The sequence below is a fragment of the Protopterus annectens genome, chromosome 15.part0, assembly GCF_019279795.1.
Source record: "Protopterus annectens isolate FY-2018-M chromosome 15.part0, PAN1.0, whole genome shotgun sequence".
In the NCBI taxonomy this organism is placed as follows: domain Eukaryota; kingdom Metazoa; phylum Chordata; order Ceratodontiformes; family Protopteridae; genus Protopterus; species Protopterus annectens.
In genome coordinates, this window is record NC_056749.1 from 379,431,729 (window position 1) to 379,454,001 (window position 22,273).

Genomic DNA, 22,273 nt, shown 5'->3' on the forward strand with positions numbered 1-22,273 from the left:
GAGAATTGGTAATGCATTGAGCCAGCTATAAATCTGTGGTATCTTCTGCATGCTTGATTGGGACATGCAGGTATGCCTCTTTTAGGTCTAAAGTCACACGCCAAGCCTTCTTGCCCAGCATGGGCAGAATCTGCTGCAGAGTTAACATTTTGAATTTTGGAATGTCCAGGAATGTGTTCAGGATAGACAGGTCCAGTATTGGTCTCCAGGTTTTGTTCTTTCTGGGCACCAAGAATAGCATGGAGGAGTAAAATCCTTGTCCCTGCTTGAGGCGGTACTTGCTGAATGGCCCTCATGTCCATGAGGGATGAAACTTTTTTGTTCCTCTGCCCATTGATTGCATGGCAGATCTGGCATAGCGTTTGGCCTTGGCAGGGTGTGAAAATGGAACCTGTAGCCCTGGGATACGATATTTAAGACCCATTTATCCCGAGTTGATCATATGCCAATTTTGAGCAAAAAGTGCTAGTTTTCCCCCTAAAGGAGCTGCCAGAAGATAAGTGCTTGGTGCTGGCAGGGTAAAGTCATTGAGACTTGTTTCCTGAATGGCTGCGATTTTTCTTCTCCGCTTCTGGAGGTTGAAGCACCCCATTGTTTAGGCCTGAATGAGCCTTGGGGCTATGATCTGCCTCTGGGGCGTCTGTATCTACCTCTGTGACCTGACACTGGAAAGGACCAATTCTTTGCAGGCCAGTTCCTGCTAAATCTGGGTGGCTGTACCTGTAAGAAATCCTTGACTGTTTGCATAGATTTAGCTTTGTCCTCCATTTTCTTCAAAACCTCTTCTGCTTTAACACCAAACAAGGTATCATGTTATAATGAAGCATCTAATAGTTTTGCTTTAACATGATCAGGCAGATTCTGTTCTTTTAACCAAAGCATGTCCCCTAATGACAGAACCTGTAACTGCGGCCCTGCAATAGGCCTCTAGAGAATCAAAACCACATTGCAAAGTATGCTTTCCTACTTGTTCAGCTGCATGCAATAAATCCTGCACTTCTGTTTTCTGCACATTCTGAATTTGTCAACATTTTTTGTTTAAGCAGTGACATTAGATATTGCTGATATTTAAGCATATGAAATTGACAATTTAAAGCTCTTACAGCCAAGGTAGCAGAAGTATAAATCTTTTTCCCCCATCTGTCCAGGGCCCTTGAATCCCTATCGGAGGGTATAGGGTTTTTTTTTGCAGTGGACACCTTGACCCCTTTGGGAACCTGAGAAATTGTTTCTGGGTCTGCAGCAGCGTTTTTATAAAGAAATTTATATGAATCAGGAACCCTGTAGTATCTGTCTGGCTTAACAGGAGCTGGTGGCAGAGAGTCAGGAGATAGTCTGGACTCTGAAAATACATCTACAATGTCTAAAACAGGAGGAAAAGCAAGGGGCCTGTACTGAGGTAATAGAAGGAGGTCTCGGAGCCTTTTCTTGGATTCTGAGTAATCTTGGCTCTCCCAGTGGAAATGCTCCCTCATAGTATGCAGGGTTTCCCCAAAAGAATAATCCTCAGGAGGAGAGGCTGAAAGAAGAGATTTTTCAGCATCAGAATCCTCATAGGGAGGAAGAGAATTACTCCTGGTCAGAAGAGGAATCAGAGGAAATGGAAACCCGATCTGAAAATGCATATTCTATCTCTTGCCTAGGCCTCTTATCAGGAGGGGGATGGGAACCCCTGATCAAAGTAATTAGGTCTTCGGCCATTTTAAGCATCTGTTTTTTAGGCATGGAGGCCTGTCCAGGAGAATGCTGTACTTTTTGTCTTTAGAGCTGCTTTAGTCTTTGCCTTTGAAGCTGAAGATGGCTTTACATATAATTGTGTAGGCCTAAAAACACCCTCAGAAGCAGATGCCTGCTCAGCGACTCCGGACCCATCTGGAAAGCGCCTCACTGAGAACCGACAGGCCAAGCAGAAGCCTCGTCGTCTGTTTTGGACCTCGGGTGTCTGTCCTTTTCTTTGTGCTTTTTATAAACTCCGGTAGTCAGTTGCTCTGACGGCATTATATAGTTAAATCTTCTGCCAAAATAATGAAATGCAAAATCGTACCGACGCTTAAGTGCATTGGTTAAATCTAGCACAAAACCGACAACTAGAAACGTCTTGGTCAGGGCCCAGGCAAGGAATACAGTAAGAATGAAAATCCTTATGAGGTATTTGCTTCCCACAAGAAATACAATTATTAACTTTTCCTCGGTCTGGAGCAAGAAAAAAAAAAAAGTTTACCCAATGGGGTACTTAACTTTAATGAAGACTTCGGATCTGAAATTCGAATTTGAAAATCTCAGGAGTCGGCCGACCGGCACTTGCGAACTGCTTTTGCTTCGGGCAAAGAAAGACTGAAAAAAATGGCGTCGGCTGCATCTTTTATACCCCTGGCGCAATGACGTCAGGGAGGAAGCGACAGCAGCAGACGCCGGACCTGGACTTAGGTAGCCTGCCAGCAGGATAACTCCACTGTAATGACTGCAACAGTGTAACACAATGAACATCAAGTGTCTGCAGGGCGGCCAAAAATCAAGAGACAAATACAGAAAAAAAATCCAAATAAAATACACTAGATGCACAGTAAGCAATGTGTACATCAAACCAAGCCATACCAACATTACCCTTTTTATGCAAGACCAATGCCCCCCGCCGCCCCAAAATACAAGTCCAACACATATTAAACTACTAAAGGTCACTAACAATATGGCACAGAGTCAGTATGTAATTTCACAATGAGTTTACAGTACTTTCACCCAAGCACTCGAGGCTTGTGGGGACAGGGTAGAATGCTTCCAAATACAACGGATTCAAAAAACATATTCCAAACCAGTCAAATTTCAACATGAAGGAACAAAGAAAATAACTAACACAAACCCATCTTCCAATAACATTTCCTTTCCAGAGATATAATTATATACTTGTTAGACCTTTCAGAGCTCATCAATATTAGTGAGAGCAAGGCTACTAGTTTTAAAAATAGTACAACTAAATGAACCACAAGAACTGAAACATTATCAATAAAAAAGTAAAAGGACAAAGCCCTTATGTGAGACAGTCTAAAAAAAGCACCTGGGAAGCAGCTTGCTTCTCAGCTAACAAATAGCCTTATTACATGCAAGACCAATAATATAAAACTAAATTTGGAACACAAGAGGAACCCCCTTTCTCTCCAACACTATGTGGCAAGCCAGGGCTAGAATATGTAAATTTGTGCAGTGATGGTGGTAGAACACAACTACATTTCAAGTTTCAGATTTCCAAAACAATTGAAAACGTCTACTCTTCTGATTTTATACCGTTACATGTTTCTGATTCCCCACATTCCAAAGACGTGCAAGACTGGGCAGGGATGGGGTTGGAGAAATGTCACAAAGGTTAACCCATTCCACAGCAAGTACAGCATTTGATACAGAGGTACACAAAAGAGCTTACCCTGGGCATAGAGAGAGTCTTTGCCCTTTTTGTACTGAGTCACTTTGTGGGGCTGGTGCTTCCGGCACTTCTTGCAGTATGTCCTGCGGGTTTTCGGAACGTTTACCTGAAAGATGAAAAATGCATACAATTTCAAAAAGTGGAAGCAAAACTTGAATCCCTAGTGTGTGTGTGTGTATATAAAATTTAACATATAATTTACATACTCCCTTCCACAAATCATATGGGGGAGGGGGGGGGTTCATGTTACTTTTCTAACAAGGTCTACTTTTCCAGAATGATCACTGTGTTTCAACAGCTATAAAGCACATTAAGTAACTCAAATCCTGTATAAAGCATATAGACCATGGATAAACACCACATAACTGTATAGGGATACAAATTACTTTATGACAGCCAATAACAATCAGAGAAACTCTGCAGAAAAATTTCCTTACTAATCCTCAAATGTGTCAGTACTGCCACACACCAGATGGCAAAATTACAGAATTCAATGGTTGCCAGAAACTCACGTAAAAAGTCACTACTCGTATTACTAAAAGAGCCGCAGAAAGAATCAGATGATTTATAACTGGAACCACCCAATCCAAGCATGAAGACCTCAGCACTGCACTGTAAAAATGCAATGAACAAATTCACGTCCACTTTATAAATTTAATTTGGGAGGAAGTATTAATACAGTTGTGTAGTTTATCCTTTGTCAGGTTGGACCATAAATCCATCTCTGAAATTAAGCTAAAAATTATGACCCCACCCAAACCTCAAAACATTTAGGAATTATTCCAAGGCTAACCTACTACTGGAGCAATTCCATGGAAAAATTTAATACCCACCAAACTACATGAACTCCACTATGGAAATGTTTACAGAAACCCTATACCCTCATGCAAACAACTGTAGACAGAATGGTATCCATCCAAAATAAGCATAAGACCACCTCACAGAACATGCCACCGTGGTGGAAAACAAAACATCAGCAAGCTCTACAACAAAATAAAGAAAACTATAGCTAAATTCAGAAACGGCAATGACCAACAAGGAAAGAAACCCCAATAAGCAACTCGAAAGTTCTCAAGACGAACAAACCCAAACCAGAGGTGAAAACAGCCTTGCAGGCAAGATAACATTTCCACAGTGGAGTTCATGTAGTTTGGTGGGTAAGAATTTTTTTTCAGCTACATCTGCAACCTCAAAGTTATAGCCAGGTGTGCTGAACTAATAATGAACAGAACTATTTAGACAAACAATACAGCAAATCTACTGGCTCATAACTTCAGCTCCCAACTTCACCCCACTTTCCCTAGTCAATCCCCCCCCCCCAATACACACTGTTGACCATAACACCCTCTACTATCACTAGCAAACAGATCTTCAATGCATTCTCAAAGGCCTAAAATACTGCAGCAATGGGCCATAACATCCTGGGATGCTGCCTAAACAACATGAACCATAACCTATCCTGCCTCCTAGAATCAAGTGTTCAACCTCAGTCTTCAAACTAATTTTGTGCCAGTGAATGAAGAACTGCAAGTCATTCATCTGCACAAGGGCAAAGGACCTACACATCCTAGTAACTACAGACCCATAAGTCTGACTAGTCTCATTTGCAAGACCATGGAAAGAATTACAATGGACAGACACAGGACATCTTCAGACATTTGATCCAACACAGTTTGGATTTGACGAGAGCAGATGGTTTCTGGCTGAAAAGGGTTTTCTGCCAGTCTAGTCATGGTTAAACAAAAAAACAGTGAAATACTGTATTACCAAATAACACAAGTGGCAAACATGGGGACTACTCATAACGATCAAATGTCATGATCCCCTACAGCCAATACCCAGAAGAATGACTGTCAGAGATAGCAATACCTATTTTGTGCTGCCTGCTGCTTAATCTCATCACACTACATATACATGTGTGTGCACGTATATATCTATATTCATGCACACACACATGCATGTATTTTCAGATAATAAATTGACAAGTGTGGTTAAGCAAGTGTCAGAGAGCATGTACTCTGCATCCAGCAAGCTTGGCAAAGCGTTTTTCATCAGTTCTCACAGCCAGCACATCACAACGGCCCATAGTTTATAAGACCATTACATTAGATCACATACCCAGGGCAAGTGTCGGCAACCGCAACACCCATATTCAAATTCCACTTGGAAAATGAAGGGGATGCAATGAAAATATAATTTTCTTCCCTTTTCAACAAAGGGAACCAATTTAATTAACTTCATGTACCTTGTAAGCTGTACAGCACTGCACCAGAAACTACAATCCGTTTACTTCTCTTCATATTACTACTTAAAGGCGATCTCTGCTAGACTTACAAAGCCATGTCTGACCCAGCTCTGTTAGAAATGCTACATCTAAAGAAATCCCAATCCCCCACACCACACGCTCCAGAGACATCAACCTCATTACCACAATCAATCAACAGAATATGCTGGAGGGACAGGTTCATAACCCAGAGACTGCCCATGTTATGGAACAGACTTACCATACATGTCAAGCAGAGCACCTCACTGGCCCTCTTCAAGAAACATCTTGAGTGGATGGAAAAAGAAAATTCACCCGGGGATCACACCAGTGGCTCTACTCGACAGAGGCACTAGGAACCAAGGTCAGATGGCACGATGCCAGGGTAATCCTATGGGCTAGACTTGTAAAGGCTCCAGGGACATTAGCCTAGTACACACCTATGAACCTATTAGTGGTGTTTCTATCATTTTTCATTAGACCACCCTCCCACAAATAGAAGACATGTGGTTCATAGCCGAATACTAGGTAACTGCCTTGTAGAGACATTTTAAGCCTAGCCAATAACCTAAAGCCAGAATCAAATCCCATATCTTGGATTTATGAGTTGAAGACTCAACCATTATGCCCCCCCAATATCAATGTGGTCCGAATATACATTTGTTTCAGTTATGCACCGTCAAAGGAATACTGCTGGGCTACCTTAAACCACCGGCTCTCATGGATACAGCCATCATAACGTGATATCACTTAAGTCACCAGCCCTGCAGGCCATTTGTCTGGAACCCAACTGTACCTGCTTCACAGCATCAGCCATTCTTTGGCATATATATAGAGATATAACAGTATACACAAACCCACTCAGACTGAACAGATAAAAAGTTATGTCTTACCCATAACGTAACAGGACCTCGGTTCCATCATTGGAACCGATACACCCATTTCCAAGCTAGCGCCAGCCAAAAACTCTGCTAAGACCTACCCATAATGCCCCTCTCCTTACTCCAGATAGAGTTTGCCCGCCCCTAGATAATAGATGTAGTAATAGAAAAATAGTAGAAGGCTCTGTCTGAGCAAATACCCTAACCAGGAGTTCCTAAAGTCCACCAGGAGTCCAGGCAGGGGGAAGGAAGGCGGGAAGTAATGAATGAACAAAGATCTACAGCACAGATGGAACGTTATGGTAAGACCACTTCTTCATCTGATGCAAATCTTTGTTCATTAAATTACTAACAGGACCAAGTCCCCAGCTACTCGAGTCCTGGGTGGCCCTAAGGAAGGATATTCCTGAGCACCATAGAACTAAAAAGACGCTAGTTCCCTGGAGGCCAAATCCAGTTTGTAACGAGAGCCCAAGGTATGAGGGTCTTGCACAAGTGGCTGCTGCGCAGATATAGAGGCTCTGGAATGAAATGCTACAGAAGTACCATTGATCTGGTAGAATGAGCCTTTACTCTGGAAGGTAAGGATAGCTTATTCTGTTGGCAGATAAAGGTAATGATGTTTCTAAGCCAGGAGGATAAAGTCACTTTGGAAACAGGTTTACCCAATCTGGGTCTGCAAAGGCCACAAACAACTGATCTGTTTTCCTGAAAGATTTAGTCCTGTCCAAATAAAGCTGCCGATGCACATCAAGGGTGTGCAAGAGATACTTCCCTCTATTAGAATGCTGAGGAAAGAAAACCAGCAGGTCAATAGATTGGTTAATGGAAAAACCAGAAATGACTTTGGGCAAGAAAGAAGGGTCAGTACGAAGGGACACTATCCATGTGGAAGACCAGGTAAGATCTCTTGACACTCAAGGCCTGCAGCTCAGATACTCTTCTCGCTGAGTAAGTGCGACTAGAAGTAAGGTTTTCCATGACAAAAAATTTAAATCACATGAATCAAAGGGGACGAAAGGAGGACCTATGAGAGACTGAAGTACCAAAGTCAAGTCCCAGGATTCTAAGGGAAGGTTGACATGTAATACTCCTTTCAAAAAGGTCTTGCAAAGGCAGTGTGACAATCGAATTAAAGTCCATTATGAAAATAGGCGATAGCTGCTAAATGTACAGTGATAGTGTGCTGATGGAATCTAAAAAAAAAAAAAAAGTCTTTGCATTGAAATTTTAGAAGGCATAAAGAAAAAAGGTCTAAGTTTAGATAAAGAGAAAATAAAAACCTAGAAACTTAGTCCCAAAGAAGAGAAAACCAGAAGATTGTGTGATGAATAAGCCAGAAGAATTTCATGAGGAATGAATGACTCATGCAGCTGGTGCAGGCTGATGCAGTGGAGACCTGGGGGAACTTGAGTTGAATGAGGAAGCTGCAGGAAGCAGTCCCTGAGATGTCCTAACAGGAGGCACTCGAATGGAAGATAACAGGTCTTCCAGAATCAGAATCAGCCATAGAAACAGGAACCAGAGGGAGAAGGGCCACTGGGGGGCAATGAGGGGGGCTGCTTGGGCAACTCTTCTCTCTCTGGAGAAATTCTGGAAATTTCTGGAGAAGGGGGGGGGGAGGAAAGGAAGGGAGGGGAGAAGACAGGGGGACAATCTCTACTCTCAGGATCAGAGGGGAGGGGGCAAAATAGCTGTAGTTTTTGTAGTTTAGGGGGGGAAAACAACAGATTGCAGCAAGGTTTTGCTTGGAAGAAAGATCCCATACCGGGTTACAGGGTTGAGGACCACTCATCGCAGCATCAGGATACTGTTCCTACCAGCTTGTCTGCAATAAGGTTGTTGGAACTCATGTGGAATGCATAAAAAGCAGTTGGGAAGCTATCGCCCCACAGCCAATCCTCATGGGCTTCCCGACAGGGGGTAAGACCTTGCAACGCTAAGAGAACAGCCATCAGTTCCAGGACATTTATTTACAAATTGGCCTCCTTGGGGGACCAGGTGCCTTGGACAGTCTTCCCCTGGAAATGCCCCCCATCCTAACAGGGAAGTGGCCATGGGCTGGGGAAGACAGAACGGTTGACACCAAAGATTCATTTGTAGCTTCATCCACCATAGTATTTCTTCCTTGCAACAGTTTTAAGACGTATCATGTGGCCGAGAGGGTGAGTTAGCAACAACCATTGTGCGGAAAAGAGCCACTGCAGGATTCTCATGTGCAGTCTCGCCAGGGTTACTAATGTAATGGCAGCCACCATGGAGCCCAAGAGTTGCAGTACAAGACGTGCTGGTACATAGGTCTGAGGAAGGTGGCCTTGGATTTGGTGTCTTATTTTCGAAAGCCTGTGAGGGGGGAAGAGAAGCTTGACAGGATGTTGTGTCGAAGACCGCTCCAATAAATTCCAGGAGCAGTGATCCACCTTTATGTGGTAGCACGCATCCTGGAGGTCTATAGAGCACATCCAGTTGTCCCTCCCTAGGAAGGGAAGAATGGACTGTACCGTGACCATCCGGAATTTTTGAGGTTTGATAAATTTGTTCAAAAGGCTGAGATCCAGGATTGGTCTCCAGTCCCCTGTCCTTTTTGGCACTAAAAAGAACTTGGGAGTAAAATCCGGATCCTGTCTGGTCGGATGACTTTTTTTAGCAGCTTTTCTATTTCTAAGGCTGCTAATTCCCTCTGATTGGGTGGTACATCAGAGATTAGTTTAACGGGTCTGGGAGTTAAATTGAATGGTGTTTGGTAGCCTCTGGATATTATTCTCTGCACCCAAACATCGGTAGTAATAAGATGCCAGGCTGGCAGATGCAAAGAAAAACAACCCCCAACTGCTTCCAGAGGAAAGCAATCGGGCAGCTGCTCAGGAGCGCTGGTAGGGTCTGCTGGAGAAAGGATCTCTAGCGCCCTGGTTACGTGGACCCCCTCTGCCCCAAAAAGGGCATTTTCCATACGAGTTGCCCCCTCTGCCTCGAGGAGATTGTTCAAGAGTGTCACGAAAAGATTCTTGGGATTACTTGAACCACATTTTTTCCTCTCTTCTGGTTCCTGGAATAAGACCTCTGGGGATTGGAAAAGCGTATGCCCAAAGCAGACAAGGTCTTTCCGTCTTTCTCACTATGCGCAAGTGTCTCTCGTACTCTGGGTCCAAAAAGTGCAGATCTGTCGACAGGTGCATTGACAAAGGAAGATTTAAAGGGGTCTGTGAAGTCACACAACCGAATCCAGGTCTCATGAAGATGCCTGATGCGGCAGCTCAAGCTGCCCCCTCGGTGGTGTGAGATATCAGACGCATCAGGGGTTAAAGATAGATTCAAGGGTAGCTAGCTGCGAGGTGACAGTATCACACACCTCATCAGGCAGTAGCCCCACCAAAGAGGAAGACATTTTGGAAATTAGGTCTCTGGAGGCGAATAAAGTGTGCCAGATAGTTCAGCGACCGAATGGCAAAGGTCGTTGAAGCATAGGTCCGCTTCCCTAGTCTGTCCATGGTCCGGACTCCCTGTTTGGAGGATGGACAGTGGAACTATCTTCTGCCAGGTCACTCTTGGTGGCTGCCGCCACGAACATAGAATCAACTGATTGGACAAGTGGGGCTGGTCTTCAGGTGTAGATAAAATTTTGTCTGGCCTGTGGGGGACAGATTCTACATCGCCAAGGACCTTCGAGGCACGGTGCACAATGAGTTTAACAATGTCATCTGCCGGTGGGGTCACACAGGAAGTAGATGGTTGGGCACGGAAGGTCTGCAAGAACACAGATACCTCAGAAAAAGGGTTAGAGGACTTAAGTCTCCACGCTGCATGATGATTTTGAGAAAGTCTCCGAATCCTCCGGTAAATCAAGGAGCTTCCTCTTGCACCGTTTCTTCCGCGGTGGCTCAACAGTGGGATCTTCTGAGGACGACTCCAGAGAAGGGGTTCCATTCAAAAGGGGGCTCTTGTGACTCCCGTGCCCAGGCTCCCAAAATAGAGGGTTGGAGAGGTGCATGCTGGGGGCGCTCTGATACTGATGTCATTGGTGCTGACTGCGAACCTTCCGAGTGCAGGACCCTCTCCATCACCTGGACAGCAGGCCCACCCAAGGAGGGATGGGAGCCCTGAACCGGGAGGGACAACCTCAGAACCGGGGCCACACCCCACCCCGAGGAGCCCACCTCCAGGTGAGGAGCTCTGAGAGAACTGGAAGCTGGAGTAGCCACGGACAGATGGCGCCAGTGAGAAAACAGGCACCAGGCTAGGTACAAAGGTGCGGACAGTCCAAGCACTGCTCCGAGAGAGTCAGCTCCACCGGAGCAGATGCAGCAAGTGTGCTTGGTGCCGACAGGAAAAACACTGTCGGAGCTGAGACAGTATGCACCGGAGTAGACATCTGTACCGGGATCTGGACAGAGGCTGGAGGATAAACAAGGGAAGATGTAGTAAACGATTCCAAGCCAAGAGGGTCGAAGGTCTAGCTGGAATGGGCAATCCCCTAGCTGCCAGAAGCTGGTCCACAACCCGCACTAGATCCAGTTCAAAAAAACTCCTAGTGGATCTAAAGGAGGCTGTTGAAGAAGAATCAGGTCTTTCTAGAAAAGGGCTAGACCTCTGCCCCAAAAAAGGGTCATAAGTTGGAGAGTATCTTGCCCTTGGCAGGTATGTGAATTTTGGAGCCGATGAAATTGTCGGCACCGTGGCCGGGGAATGGTGCCGAAGCAGGTACAGTCATTGGAGCAAATGTCGGATCCAAGGACGGCACCGGTCAGTGGTGAATATCATGGACGGCACAGAGGGAGAGGACACAGAGTCTGGTGCCGAAGAGGTCTGCGGCGAGGGCGCCGGCAAAGCACAGAGCAGAATCTGTTCCATAACTGGAGATGCAGGAAACGAGTGGCTCGGTTTTTCCTTATTTTTTTGTTCTTTGGAGGGGGTGAGACCTCTGACCCAAATACAGCCTCCGAAAAAGGTGTCTTCAGTAAACCTTTTAAAGTAAGTTTATTTTTATGTTCTGCTAGTGTATGATTACTAAAACTAGCACAGATGCCCAAGTCAGTTTTAATATGATCCACGCCCAAACAGTAGACACAACGAGCATGTGTATCCGATTTAGGCATCTTACGCCCACACTTGTCACACTTTTTAAACTCAAACTTAACTTTGTCTGACATAGTAAGGCAACAAGGCTATCCTATAGAAAAAACAAAATAAGGGAGAGAATACCAATGATGGTATTTAAAAAATACCACAAGTGGTAAGGAAGGGCCTGTCAAAGGCATGAGAGAGGGACAGTATCAATAGTGGTAGAAATTAAATTACCAAGGTAAAGGGTAGGGAATAGGATTAGGTTTGTAGGCGACAGTGAGGAAAAGGCTAACTTGACTAAAAAAATAAACAATTTTGAACAGAAACGGTCTTAAAAATAATTTTTACTTAGCTTTGAGAGATGGCTAGCACATCTGACTAGGAACGCAGCAAACGAGATCTGGAGTATCTAGAAGGTGGGCATTATAGGAAGGTGTTAGCGGAGAGTTTTTGGCTGGCACGAGCTTGGAAACGGCCATATATTTTCCGAGGACAGAACCAAGGTCCTATTAGTAATTAATGAAAAAAGATTTACAACATCAGATCTGATTTTATGTGAATGATTAAAAAAAAAATACAAATCTACTACATTGTGAAATTTACTGCAGCACAAATGTCATAGGTAGGTACTAGGCTATCGGCCCTAGGGCCTATACAAGCCCAGCCAAATGGTACCCTGGCTTTTGCCACCCCAAAAAAATAATTTTCCTGTACCACTGTTGAGCAGAGCCACAGAAGTGATCCCCAGAGTGAATTTCCTATTTCCCATCCAATCAAGATTTTTCTTGAAGAGTGCTAATGAGGAGCTTTGTTTGTTATAGATAGGTAGTTTATTCCAGAGTATGGGTAGTCTCTGGGAAAATAATCTATCCCTCTGGCATGTTCTGTTTATTGTGGTGACAAGGTTTAGGTCCCTAAAGTGTGTAGCTTGGAGGGATTGGGATTTCTTTAAGTGGAGCATGTCCAACAGCTCTGGGTTTGACATAGCTTTGTACGTTAAGCAGAGATCACCTCTGAGTAGGCGATATGCGACAGAGTAAAGCTGGAGTTTTTTGAGACTGTCTGCGTAGAGCATCTGTTTGAGGCCGGTAATCCTCTGAGAGGTATTTCTGCGGCCTTTCCAGTTGTTGTAGAGGTCTTGTGAGGTACATACCAAAAGGGGCATTGTACTCTATAATGGGTCTAATGAGTGATGAGTAGAGGGGAACAATGACCCTCTTTTTTTCTGGATGAGAAACGTTTTGTGATGAAGTGTGCCACGTAGAAGAATTTCACGATTACTGTGGCGATGAGATTATCAAAGGAGAGACTACTGTCCACCTGTGTCCCAAGGTCTCATCACACTTTCAGTGTTAAGTATACTACCGCCTATGTTGTAGTTCATGTGTACAGAGTTTTTACCAAAGGGGATGGCAATGCACTTTGGCTTTGACACCAGGCAGATGTCCACATAGTTAGGAGTTTCGATTACGGCTCCTAATTTGTAGTCATCTGCAAACTTTGCTAGCCAAAGACCTTCTGGGTTAACCTGTATTTCAGAGAAGTAGATACCAAACAGGAGAGGACCCAGGACTGAACCCTGTGGTACTCCACTTGTCACTGGTCTGAATTCAGATTTGGAGTCTACTTTCACACTGTAGGTTTCTGTCAGTGAGCCAGTTGGCGACCCATGTTGTGACATAGGGATTTATACCTAGTTTAGTGAGTTTGTTTATCTATAATTCCAGAGTTAGGGATGGTGTTGAAAGCCTTGGCAAGATCTAGATAGGCTGTGTGAACCACCTTACCCTAGTCTACGGTTTTGGTGACTGCTTCAAAGAAGTCCATCAGGTTTAGGAGACATGATCTGCCTTTTACAAACCCGAACTGGGTGGGGTCCAGAGTTTGAAGATTACCAATGTCTGTTTTATAAGTTCCATGATGATACTTTCAATGGCTTTGCAGACCAGGCTCGTCAGGCTAATGGGGTGGTAGTTCCCAGGATTCGTGGTGCCCCCCCCCCCCTTGTGGAGTGGGATAACCGTTGCTGTGCACCATTCAGCAGGCACAAAGCCAGAGGTGAGGCTATGATTGAACATGGTACTTGGGGAGGGTGCCAGTTCATTCTGTAGTTAGTGCAGAATGCAGCCAGGGAAGTCTGGTCCCATGGATGCTGTGTTCTTGGCTTTGGAGAGTGTGGTTTTTACCCGTGTAGCCGTGATTACAGAAACTTTGCATTCTTCTGGCATAGAGATAGGCCCTTTAGGGGGTGAGAGGGGGCAAAAGTTAGCACTGAACCCATCTACCAGGATGTTGGCAATATCAGTTGGGTCTATATATTTAGTGCCATTGTGCTGTAACTCAGAGCAGATCTGAATGCTGCCATTGAGATTCTTGATATAGCTATAGAATGCTTTGTGGTTGTCTTTAGAATCAGTGGCAATTTTGTTTTCGTAACTAGCTTTGGAGGAGTTTATCAGGGATCACAGCTTCTTACTGAGGATGAACAGTTTCTTCATTCTGTTGCATAATTTGTTTATGGCAGGGGACCACCAGATTGGCTTCCTTTTTTTGGAGGATAGCATCTTGGTTCTGTTTGGGATAGCACAATCCATACACCCGTGTAAGTGCTTATAAAGTGCAATTGTGTAAGATTCAGTAGTCGTAACTGTATTATCCATCTGCATGGGTGTCATGAAGTTCGCCACTTCTATCTTAAGAAGCATGAAGTCGGCTTTGGAGAATTTTTTTTACCATGGTTTCCTTAATGGGGGGTGGGGGCAGGATGTGGATATCTAGAGTGATTAGCTTGTGGTCAGATCGGACCAATGAGGCCAAGACTTCAGGGGTAGAACATCACTCACTCATGTTGGTAATGACTAGATCTGGATATTGTCGCCCCTGGTGGAGGTGTGAATAAGTTGACCCAAGGCATTGGAGTTTATGAATTCCAGAAAGCGTTGAGCGAAGGAGTTGGTACATGAGTAGTTTTCCCAGTTAATGGTGGGGTAGTTGAAATCTCCCAATATTAGGGTGTTTGGTTGAAGCCTAATATTTTCCAGTACATCAAGAAAAGAGGAGTGGGAATCCTGGGGCATGGTGCGGGATCTGTAGCAAGCTACAATTTAGATTGCAGTTTTGCCCAGAGTTAGTTGCACTTGATAACCTCGGAAGCATTATGCTGAGCAACTAGCCTGGAAATGTGGACATCCTTAATGAATATGGACACACTTCCGCCTTTGGTGTTCTGGTCCAGGTTATATGGCCGAAAAGTGCGGTATGAGTTACAGCCTGGTAGTGCAGGGGTGCTCCCTGGAGCCTTGAACCAGGTCTCAGTCACTGCACAGATATTGATGTTCTGCATTTTAAGGAGTGCCTCGAGTGAGTGCATTTTGAGATTTAGACTTCTAGCATGGAGTAGCATCACCTTCAGTTTTTGCTTGCCTGTTCCTGTGGTGAATTTGTCGTTTGAACCTTGCCCAAAAAGGCACTATAGGGGCAGCAAGAACCTTAGCCAGTATCTGGAATCCCAGGGGTGACAGGTGCAGGCCATCTCTGGCAAAGCATTGGGGGTCTGTCGACCATATCATCTCAGGCAGACAGATACTGGATCCCTTTAGAATGACTTCAACAATTGGCTAAGCTTCTGGTGTCAATCATTTTGTCCTTGTACTTTGGTATCATTCTGGGTAATGGCAGAATGCTACTCAGGGCTAGGGTCATACCTGCCTGGGCTACAAGATCAGAGAGCTCTACCATGTCTCTTTACATGTAGTCCAGGGAGGTATGTCTCAGGTCGTTCACACCAACAATGACAGAGTCACATTTGTACTTGTGGAGTGACCCGAGTGCATGGGTTATGCGGCGGATCCTGACACCCAACAGGCAGCTGACAGTAACCTTGTTTAGCCTAGTGAGTGGGACATCAGTGTGCCCGACTATAGAGTCACCTATGACTAGTGTGTTGGGTATGTTGTTTTGCCTTATCGGTTGTGGTTGAGTGGTACACAGTCTGCAGGCTGTGTGTCATTTGGGTTGTGTTGGGGGGTGGAAGTTGCTTGCATTTCTGCTTTGGAGGTCTCTGTTGCTTGAGCAGATTATTACTGAGAGCCTCCGCGAATGTTTTTGTGTTTCCATGTGTGGATTTTGGTGGTGTAGATTTAGTGAGACTATGTGATGAGTGTGGTGCAAGTGTTTACCTTCTCCTCTTGACTGTCAAGTTCAGTCTTGGTTGGAGGCTAGATAAGTGCATCTCTCACAGGTTGTAGTTTTGGTGGTAGGAGGAGAGGGTTGTCTGTGTACATGAGGCAATTTCTACATTGCCCCAAGACGCCCACATTCATCAGACAGGAGAGAACACTGGGAGCTGACCCTTGAACACACCTGAATAAAAAACTATTTTCCTCTAGATAAGTGAGGAAAGTGAGTACAAGAACCATTTTTCTCTAAGCAAGTAAGGAAATTAAGTACCAAAACTATTTGAGTGCTGTAGTAATTAGTAGCTTATTTTGTGCTTAGTTCTGAACAAGTGCTGATCACAAATAAGCAAATTCAAGTGCTAAAACTAAATCTGTACCTGGACTAAACTAGTTACAGGAAAGGAAAGTGCACATGCAAGCTTTTAAATTAGAAAGTTGAGAGAGGAAAAAACTACAGAAACAGCCAGAACCACTCCTTATGGGTTACCTAGTGCTTACCACTCCCACTGATAAGCTAGGCAGCTTCCCTCCAAACACAGAAAGCTTGGGGGGCTCAGAAGCTTACATACAGTCCTGGATACAGCAAATCTGAACTATACTAGTTACAAGAAAGGTAGAAAACAGGCTTATATTTTTTTCTATATACAGAAAAGTAGCTAAAAGACAGTAAAAACAATTCAAATGCAGTGCAAGCTAGCACGCTTGAGTATGTAGCACTGTTAGACCAAAGAGTTTAAAAAATGCTGTATTTTAGTATCCCCAGTACAATTTGCATAACCAAGTGTTCCCACAAAGATACACACTAGTGGACACGCTCAGGTTCAATGACAAACAGACTGACACCACTGCCCAGCTATAATACAACCAGGTACGATGTAACCAACTTGTTGATTAATATCACAGTTTCAAAATACATAAATTACAACTTCAGTACCATGGAGAGATTGATTAGATGCTACAAGCCAAGTACATAACTATATGTTTGGAATCTACCTGAACTCCCACATACTCAAGTAGATGAGACTTCAGTTTAACTTCTCATCCAAAGGACGGCATACTCAAGAGGGGTACAGCACTCCCACAATGCTACACTACAGCGGCAACAATCTAACAACATGGAGTCATGCAGTAGACCTGGCAGCCTTCTAGGCTCAGAGAAGGACTACACTATCTGTACTTGTAGGCTACTTTAACCCAACCAATTTCCCTTAGGTAAGAATCAAACCCTGTACTTCTGCTTGAGGTAAGTGTTCCAACTCCCATACACCAGCACCAAAGGGGGGTGCGCTACCTGCTGCGCCACTGGCAGTGTCTGATAGATTATGTTAATACATCTAAACAGCAGATGACTGCTTACTTTTACAACATTCACTATCTTATAAATAAAAGCAATCCTTGATGCAGCACACGGCAGCCTGCACTCAGTACCATTTCCCCCCTGCCCTGTAAACAGTCTCTATATTTCTGAACTATTTCATTTGAACAGTTTGATGCCTTGAAACACGTAGCCTACCGCTACCAAAAAACATTACTCTGGTAACTTCTGTACTAGCAGGGGTAGAGAGAGATGGCAACCCCCCCATCCCACAAAAATTACAACATCTGCGATTTGAAGATGTTAGACATTTTTCTTTCATAACCTCCACAGTCCTGGAACTTTCAAATTGCCAAAACTTGTGACAGTGTTTCACAGAAGCTACAATGTTGCTGTCTTTCGGGTTATCCCGGTTAGGGGTCGCCTGTGCAGCTTTTTGCTTGCCAAGAAAGAGACTCCTGCCAGTATGAGCTTGCCTGTTCATTAAAGCTAGCAACGCACAGAATTTGCTTCTACGCACCTACAGCTTTTTGCACATCATTCCGCGCCCTCCATATACAACATTCATCTTTCACGTACATATTTTAAGCACGAACGTAGTACTCAAGACAATTAAAATGTAATGCCACCTCAACGGGACTGCTCAGGGACATTTTAATGCTTTGTTTGTTTTGCTCAATCACAATTCAAGGAAAAGCTCATACCCCCCCCCCCAAAAAAAAAAACATGTTTTATTCAAAATCCATCGCTATGCAGTTTTGAACTACAGTGGAGCTCAATAAAGACTACGCGCCAATAAAATCAGAAGGATAATCCCAGAACTGAAGGATTCATGATCAGTTTACTACTTTAGCTCGAGATCTGACCGACTAAATGTTAAGACTGCCTCCAGAATTACAGACAAAGCAAACAATTAAAAATAGAACTAAAATCAAGGAGATATTTAGTTCAATAAGCCAGCACTCACATTTTTACTTACGAAATCAATAAACGCAAATACGATCCGCAATACCAGATCCCCTGTTCTGCACCAAAACAAAAAATTAAAGTTCCTGTCCTGTAAGCCACTAGTTTTATTTATTTTATTTTACACTGACCGGGATTGTCAGACTGGATACATGTCCATTTTCAGCGGAGGCCCGGGGAGAACAGCTCTAACATTAAAACATTAAATGTTCATGCTTAATTTCAGTGTAAAAAGAAACTAGCAATAAGCGCTGTAATGAAATTATGCTGCTCATCTGTAAGTAAGGTTACAAGCTTGCTTTCATATTTACATAAAATTTGTTCCAGAGAAAGACATTATTCTTCACCCTGGATGCGTAGAGAATGCCTATTAACAACCAGCTTCTCAACTCCACAGCAACGTCAATGGAGTTCGAGGCTTCTTTAAACTCTTAAAATAAAAGGCTCAGAAACACCACCTTCTTCTAAAGCGTTATAAAACTCGGGAACTATTCTACAACTTCACTTAAGGCAGGGATTTCTTATGGGCCATTTTGCGGCAATGTCCCCACCAAATACTATACGGATAATTGTTTGCTTTGGTCACATTTCAACGCAGCGAGTTTCAATATAGCCTATATGGGGGAATCTACAGCCTGCACAACTAGTCTTAAACAATGCAAATAATTTACAGCACATAATTTATTGGATGATTGCGGATACTATCAACAACAGTAACTACAAACTCACCATTTTGCCGGATGACCCTTTACGGAAAAGAAAGAGGAGGTCCAGGAAAGACTATGTATATCCGGTTCTGCTGTTATCAGCTTGGTAGTTTGTAAGAGCGCCCCCTTTAGACGCGGAGTATTTAAACCGGACTGTATCTTCTTGACCGTGATTGTTTAGACTATTACTGTTGTACACATTTTTTAAGATGTGTTTTTTTTAACAGGCTTAGATTAGTTCGTGATGAAGTTAGAAAGGCGTACAACTTTATTTTCTATATATGTATCACTAAGCAACATGCATCTCACCTGTCCAGATTTTTGCCTCATATTTTGGTCCGTTCCTCATAAAACCTGAGGTTTTCTGGAAAATCAATGAGGATTAAGTCACTAAATAATGACATAAGCTTGGGTTTCAGACTTCAGACTGTCCAGAAAATGCATGATAATGCAAAAGCTGTTATCTTACCAACTTTCCAAGTTTATAGGAGAAATATTTAAAAATTGTCCCTATTTTTGGTCGTTTGTACAGCTATAAGTTTTGGCTTTGTCGAGCTTTTTTTGCTGTAAGAGGTTGAGAGGTATGCTGAGCAATGACAGGGTTGCCAGACGTCCCTATTTTGGCGGGACTGTCCCGAGATCAGCAGCCTGATCCCGAGTCCCGCACTGCCGGTTTAAATCCCGGGCAGCCTCCGCTTTGGTTTTTTTTTTTTTTTTTTATTGGCCCGTATACCGGCATACGGGCCAATCAGAAATCGCAAAACACAGAGCTTTTTCTGTTCCGCATTAAACAGAAGTAGCACCATGTTTAGCGATTTTTGATTGGCCCGTATACTGGTATACGGGCCAATCAAAAAAATCTCAAAACAGAGCTACTTCTGTTTAATGCGGAACTGCGATGTTTCGCATTAAACAGAAGCAGCTCCGTGTTTATTTATTTTTGAATGGCCCGGGCAAATCAAATAAAAAAGAAACACAGAGCTACTTTTGTTTAATGCGGAACTCTGATGTTTCGCATTAAAGACCCTATCGTGGAAAACCTTTTTTTTTTTTAGTCTTCGCTTACAGGTCACCACAGCGGATCTTCTGTTTCCATTTCTTCCTGTCCTCTGCATCTTGCTCTGTCACACCAACCACCTGCATGTTTTCTCGCACCACATCCATAAACCTTATTTTAGGCCTTCCTCTTTTCCTGTTACCTGGTAGCTTCATGCTTAGCATCTTTTTCCCAATATACTCAGCATCCCTCCTCAGCACATGTCCAAACCAACGTAATCTTGCCTCTCTGGCTTTGTCTCCAAACCTTCCAACCTGGGCTGACCCTCTAATATACTTATTCCTAATCCTGTCCACCCTTGTCAGACCCAGTGCAAATCTTAACATCTTTAACTCTGTCACATCCAGCTCAAACTCCTGCCTTTTTGTCAGTGCCACTGTTTCCAACCCATATAACATAGCTGGTCTCACTACTCTCTTGTAGACCTTCCCTTTCACTCTTACTGGTACTCATCTGTCACAAATCACTCCTGACACTCTTCTCCACCCACTCCATCCTGCCTGTAATCTCTTCACATCTCTTCTACACTCACAGTTACTCTGGACTATTGATCCTAAGTATTTAAACTCATCCACCTTCACCACCTCTCCTCCTTGCATCCTCACCATTCCTCTGTCCTCCCTCTCATTCACACACATATATTCTGTCTTAGTCCTGTGACCTTCATTCCTCTTCTCTCTAGAGCATATCTCCATCTCTCCAGGGTCTCCTACACCTGTTCCCTACTCTCACTACAGATCACAATGTCATCTGCAAACATCATAGTCCATGGGGACTCCTGTCTGATCTCGTCTGTCAACCTGTCCATCACCATTGCAAATAAGAAAGGGCTCAGAGTTGATCCTTGATGTAACCCCACCTCCACCTTAAATGCATCTGTCACTTCCACTGCAGACCTCACCGCTGTCACACTACCATCGTACATATCCTGTACCACTCTTACATAGTTCTCTGACACTCCCGACGTCTTCATACAATACCACAACTCCTCTCTAGGCACCCTGTCATATGCTTTCTCTAAGTCTACAAAAACACAATGCAACTCCTTCTGACCTTCTCTGTACTTCTCCATCAACACTCTCAGAGCAAGCATCGCATCTGTAGTGCTCTTTCCCGACATAAAACCATACTGCTGGTCACTAATCATCACGTCCCTTCTTAACCTAGCTTCCACTACTCTTTCCCATAACTTCATACTGTGACTGATCAATTTAATTCCTCTGTAGTTACTACAGCTCTGCACATCACCCTTATTCATAAAATTCGGTACCAAAACACTTTTTCTCCATTCCTCAGGCATCCTCTCACTTAACAAGATTTCATTAAACAATCTGGTTATAAACTCCACTGCCATTTCACCTAAACACCTCCATGTTTCCACAGGTATGTCATCTGGACCAACAGCCTTTCCATTCTTCATAGCTATCCTTACTTCTTCCTTGCTAATCCATTGTACTTCATGATTCACTATCCCCACACCATCCAACTTTCTCTCCCTCTCATTATCTTCAGTCATCAACCCCTCAAAGTACTCTTTCCATCTCCTCCATGGATCTGCTATATCATATCAGTTCAACCTCTGAAAAACACATTCCCTCAACATCAAATGTATAAATATCCATGTAGCAACAACTTTTCAGCAGTACTGAATGCGAAATGAGTTTCATGCAGAGATACTCAAAACCGTAACTGAAAGAAATGTATCTGTTGGGGTGGGGATCAAGGCCACTTGCAGCATTAATTTTATTATCCTCAATGTGAGGTTGCTGTTCTTCAGACAAAAAGCAGTAATCTTGAAAAATAAAAACATTATTTGTTCCTTCTCTGACTTAGTGATTGTAGAGAACACTGCAACAACAAAAGCAAACATACACATATTAATATAATATCTAATAAAATAATCCACAAATACACGAGGAAGATATGTCCTTCAACATCCAGACTTGAGCAACTACCAAATGAACAACCTACCCCAAGAAACCTGTGTGTGTGTTTGTGTTTCTATGTGTGTGTGTGTGTGTGTGTGTGTGTATATAAAACAAACATTCCTATACATACCCTTACACACATGTATATATGCATACATATTAAGGTTCCAATTGATATTAAACAATTTGAAATTAAATTGCTGGAACTTCATGAAATTAATTTTATATGTGTACGTATACTTACACACACACACACACACACACACACACACACACACACTGTACTGCATATTCATTTATATCTTATACTGTAGTTTTAAATAAATTTAATTTCTTTCATTATTGTATGTATACATGCATACTGCTTATTAGTCCCTTTATTATTCGTTACTCAAAGTATTTATTCTTTTTCATTATTATAAATATTTTCCATATGCGACTGATTTCACTTCTCTTCCTTTTTGAATACTTGGAGCTTTTCTCCCTGAGTCTTCACTATAAT

At 43.3% G+C, this 22,273-nt stretch overlaps 1 protein-coding gene across 1 annotated transcript in view; it reads right to left on the reverse strand.

Moving 5' to 3' along the window:
- Positions 1-18,899, reverse strand: part of RPL36A (ribosomal protein L36a) — a 43,887-nt gene extending 24,988 nt beyond the window's left edge. The window contains exons 1-2 of the mRNA XM_044057124.1: positions 18,809-18,899; positions 3,416-3,521 (exon numbers count right to left, since the gene is read on the reverse strand). Coding sequence (XP_043913059.1) covers positions 3,416-3,521; positions 18,809-18,811 — 109 coding nt within the window. The 5' untranslated portion in view covers positions 18,812-18,899. The remainder of the gene's footprint in view (positions 1-3,415; positions 3,522-18,808) is intronic.
- Between the last annotated feature and the right edge of the window lie 3,374 nt (positions 18,900-22,273).